Source organism: Notothenia coriiceps, unplaced genomic scaffold (genome assembly GCF_000735185.1).
Source record: "Notothenia coriiceps isolate Sejong01 unplaced genomic scaffold, NC01 NC01_scaffold00008936, whole genome shotgun sequence".
In the NCBI taxonomy this organism is placed as follows: Eukaryota; Metazoa; Chordata; class Actinopteri; order Perciformes; family Nototheniidae; genus Notothenia; species Notothenia coriiceps.
Window position 1 is genome coordinate 3,230 of NW_011341637.1, and position 5,304 is coordinate 8,533.

Genomic DNA, 5,304 nt, shown 5'->3' on the forward strand with positions numbered 1-5,304 from the left:
GCTTTCTCTTCTGTCTGTGTCTCATTTTCAATTTTCTGCTATAGTTTTTTTGCTAATTAAATTCTTCTTAAGAAACACGGCAGCTTGCTCTCATAGTGAAACAAATCCTGTTGTTTATGACTCACAATGAAAAGACAATGATGCAATCAGATTTCTCCGAATCGTATCTCGCAGTTTATCTCTCCCAAAGTCTTCCTCTCTGACTGCATGTGTTTACAAACTCTTTGTACTACATACCGTTTTAGCATTAAGTACCACACACACAGACAAAAATATGAAGTAAAGAGCCGATTATCAAAAGATTATTTCACAGCTGTGACCGGGGCTGGCAACATTTTCTAAACAACAAAGCAGGAGGGTAGTCCCTGACGTTCCTACATGTAGATATACCTTCATAAATTCAGCCTTCGTATAAATGGCAAAAATAAACGCTTGAGCAGACACACACAACTGACTTCTGCATCGTCTACTTCAATGTTGTCTTTAATTTACCTTGTGTACATTTCATATTTGTAGTTGCGCATGTGCACATAAAGATAGCTGGTTATGATGTAATCAGTACTATTTTAGTTTTCCTTTAGATGGACAATAGAAAAATGTGTTGTTGGTAGTGATAAACACGCAGAGATAATAAGAAAACCCAAATTTGCAGCTGTGTTTAGCGTCTGCCTTCTATCTGTTTTGGTTTCCTCTCCGACAAGCACATTTTTGTGATGGCCAAATGATGGTAGTACAACCTCCGTGTTCGTCCGTGACGTCAGCGGGCCGAAACCTTTTTTTCCCCATTGACTTACATTGGGAAGGCGACCACCAACCACTGCCCATATATTAATCATTTGGGTCTAAAAGGTGTAAAATGGTTTATAAATTAATCCAGAGTTATTTTAGATCTCTAATTGTCTTGGATGAGTAAAGATTGGCCGTGTTGTTACCAATTAGATTAAGCAAAAAACAAGTGCGCATACTCTTTGGACCCAGATACGGGCACTTTGGCTCTCAAGACTCAGGCCATTTTGACATAATGCGCCACTTAGCAACTTTCATAGGAATGAGGGGGGGGTCGCCTGCGACAGGGGTCCTGCCTCCAGTTCCCTTTATACATCAATGATTTTAAGCAGCAGCTTTTTAGCTCTAGAAACCCACTGTTTGCAATGTTTTAGCAGCAACAACTGAGAATAACGTCTTCACTTTGTCAATAGTGTAACATAGTTTTGCAGACCAACGTTTTTTTAATACATAGATTTCTTCATTGGATAAAATCTTCGATGTTCCCAAGCACTGTACATGGAGTGTCCACTATGCCATATGAGCTACTGGGGCTGGAGCTGGAGCTACTGAGCTACTAAATGACCGGAGCTTGGTAATTCAACATTTTTTGGTATCAGCTCAGCTCCCTTGGAAAAATGTATCGAGGGGGAAACACAAAAAAAGGGCCAGGTAGTATACGCCACAACCTTTGCTAAAAGAGAGACACTAGTTGAATAGAGCCTTGCCATACTATGCCGTGAAAATGTATTTGCCCGGTTCGGCAGAAACATCCAAAATCCAATACTAATGATGAATAAATCAACAGTTTGCTTACATATTCACTACTTTACAGAGGTGTGGACTCGAGTCACATGACTTGGACTCGAGTCAGACTCAAGTCACTAATTTGCATAAAGATAGATTGTGGGTCCCTTATAACGTGTTGTACACAGTGGAAATAAACATTCTGCCTCAACATCAGGGATCTTATACATTAAACTCCTTCTGAATCAAACTGTCACGGTAGCCTTACTGATCCCTCTTAAAATAGAAAAAAACCCGTTACTTTACCAGCATAGAGAACATTTATTAATAAATTATTAATGTAACCAATAAAGAGCAGTTTGATTATTAAGTATTATTCTGTTGATCGATGTCATTACATTTGGTGAAAAGCACATAAAGACTTGTTTAATACTTGTTTTGTCAACGTTTAGGACTTGGACTTGGACTTGACTTGAACTTGCCCATCCTGACTTGAGACTTGACTTGGACTTGAGCGCAAAGACTTGAGACTTGACTCGGACTTGCAAAACAATGACTTGGTCCCACCTCTGCTACTTTATAAGGTAATAATATGTCAATGTGGCTTGTTGTGCTGCCCACAAATGGCTAAAAAACTGAGTGCAGAATGATATCCTTATTACCAGGTTACAAAGCAACAGCAAAGGAAAGGAGTTGTGTTCTGTAAAGCTTACTATAAAGGACACACTGCCTTGAAAACTTGAAAAAGTTATATAAAATAATAAAATAGTAGATCATGTAAACATGATCTATTATACTGCCTTTCCCCGCAAGATGGATAGTGATTCTTGCTTTTTTTTTGTATGTATACATTTAATTCACCTGCCTCATATGCATTAAAGCATCCTCACAGCTCTGCTTCTCTAATATCCGATCAAACGATCTGAAGCCAGTCCTTACATTCCCTTGCTAATCTTCTCATCCTTCCAATAAATGTCGAAACAATTGCTGAACATTTACAAAGACATGCGGTTGATCTGCCATTGATAAATCATCATAAAACTAGCTGCGATGATTCCTTCTATGGCTCGCAGGATTTCACAACAGTGCCGTCAGCATTATGAAGAATGTCTTTGTGGTTTCAATTAGCCAGAATTGAAAGTTGTCAGAGTTGAGAAATACAAAATGAAAAGACAGACAGAGAAAATAGCTTTTCTGATGATCATGCAGTTCTAGTTCACATCAAAACCAGCAGAGAGAGGAAACAATAAATTAAGAATATATAATGGTTGAAAAGAGGCTGTCGCAGGGAGCCGAGGAGGGCTGCAGAACAATGTGTCAGCCATTTATCACACAGAGATATAATTAGACAAAATTATACTCTGGTTATTGTTGAAGGAGTGGGTTAGTTAATTGAATGTATCATCTGTGTTCTCATTAGTGCCAGATCACATCAAAGCCTTTGCATGTGCGGCTTCGGAAATGTCTGACTGCATTAGCTGGTGCACAAATGTTGCCTTCTCACGTGAGGACTTCAATTTTAATCTCTGTGTGGACTTCTCAGGAGGAAAAGAGGATAATAAAAGCGTTCTCATTTCTGACGGGAAAGTATTTTTAAATTGAAAGATATAAAATATATAAAAAAGGTCCTCATATCATATCGTTCTACGGTATTATTTTACAAAATGTGTTCAAATTCAATCTTCAAGGGCCAAAATGTAATGAAACCGCCGGATAGCAACGCTTAAATTCACCCGTTCACTCACCATCTGGACACTCAGGTCCTCCCAACATGCCTTGTTCCTGCTGAGGTGGCAGGGGTGGTGGCGGTGGCGGTTGAGGCTGGACGTTCTCCAGTCCCAGCAACGAGGAAGAGGAGGATGAAGAGGACATTGAGGAAGAAGAGGAGGAGCAGGGAGGGGGAGAGCTGGGAGGGCACTGGGAGCTCTGGTTGGGCACCGCTGACTGGGAGCTCTGGAAGGAGAGAACATTTAAATAAACATGACTTTTGTCCAGGATTTTGAGATATAAACACAGACTGATTGATCAAATTCTCTCTCATTAGGTTCCTTAAAATGTTTCCAATTCACCAAATATAATTTGAGTATTTCATATTTAAACTTTTCTTTAAACCTATGGCGGACATTTTTTAGGGACCTCATACCAAATGTAGAAAATGGTACTTTGATTTAAAATGATGGGCAAGTTGTTATTGGTTCTAAGGGTTTTTAAAAAAAAATTCAATTAAATGGATCTTCTTTCTTAAACAGAAAAACAATGGATACATTCATGGGGACAGTTTGATATCAATTTGTTTCCTCACAATTCTTAAAGCTATTCCACTTGGAGAAGAAGGATGGCACACATAGTAAGCTAGCAATCTAACTAGCAAAATGTTATAGTGACCGAGATAGCGGGCTAACGCTGTATTAACATTATGTTCAAGGTAGTTTTCCCCTATTGCCTGCCTTTTACACCTGAAGATAAAAAACAAGCCTAAACCTTAACCTTTTGTCACATGTTTTTAGCTGTTAGCTAATTAAATTTGGTGTGAATATTCAGTTTTATTTGGATGTAACCATGTAAACACGACATTACACATTAGCAAGCTAACCTCCTAGCACACAAGCTTGCTAGCTAGCGTGACAAAATGGCGTCCTTACCGAAATGTTTTCCTGTTTGAAACCTAAAAATAAAACATTATCATACGTATGTAAGCTAGTGAATACATAACAAACAAACTTGACTTCACCTAAACCATGATATTTTCCTGAACCTTCCAAAAGACTTTTGTTAGCTAAAGCTAATCAAGTGGTTCTGTTTCAAAACCTGTTTGCGACATTAACAAAAATGGTAATATAATACAAATATTTAATTTGAAAACAAGCTTTACTGTTTTATGAAGACTGTACATTTTACAAGTGGTTTTCTGCTTCGGTCACTTTGCGGTGAGAGTCATTCTTTACGGTGGCTAGCTAAAACCACAACATTGTTAATAGAAATAAATAAAGTCATGTCAATATGTTTGGCCTGGCAAGTACTATAACTAACAGCTACACCTTGTCAAATGAAAAATAAATCTTCTTGCAGCTTGGTGAGGTTGAGGCCAAGTTTTTAAAGCTTCAGTTTCTCCATCAGCCCTACCTGGGAGGGGATCTGGGCCCGGGTGGAGCTGGGCCCGTTGTTGTGCATGCCCATCCCGTTCTCAGTGAGGAACTCCTCCAGGTCCATGTACTGCAGCTGGAACAAGCCTCCGTCACAGGGCAGGGTCCTCTCCCACAGCAGCGGGCCCAGGAACGCTGACTGGGAGTTGGGACGCAGTGGGCCGGACCCAGGGGCTCCAGGGGCCCCCGGGGCCGCACTGGGAGCACCTGGCCCTCCGGTGATGACACCCGGATTTGATTCCTCATCAGATTCCGCAGGTTTATCTTTATCTGGAGAGAAGGAGAAGTATGTCAGATTATTTTATTTGTGTAATAAAAGAAGAACCACCCTAAAATGGTCATGTATCTCAATCCACTTTTCTGTGCTTGTTATGAAAGGTGAAATAAATAATAAGAAATGATAAGAACTGAAAATATGCAGCTAGAAAATATATGTTTCAGGGGGTGAACATGTTTAGTATTTTGTGCTGTAGAGCAGAGACTCTACTTTGTTTTCTGGAATCAATCTGTCTTCAGCTTAATGTGACAGGGATTTATTGCCTAAAAAAAAGCACTTAAACAAATGCAGTCCTCCATTCCAAAACACTGTGTGTCCCTATGGAAATAGCGTCATAGTATTTCAAGGCATTTTATCCTTACATACTGTGGT

The 5,304-nt window shown here is 39.6% G+C and overlaps 1 protein-coding gene across 1 annotated transcript; it reads right to left on the bottom strand.

Moving 5' to 3' along the window:
* Positions 1–3,249: 3,249 nt before the first annotated feature.
* Positions 3,250–4,925, bottom strand: LOC104944826 (hepatic leukemia factor-like; the record flags this gene model as incomplete). The annotated part of the gene is made up of 2 exons (XM_010770402.1): positions 3,250–3,465; positions 4,636–4,925. Coding segments are annotated over 2 exons (506 nt in total), but the record flags the coding sequence as incomplete, so codon positions are not given.
* Positions 4,926–5,304: the final 379 nt, after the last annotated feature.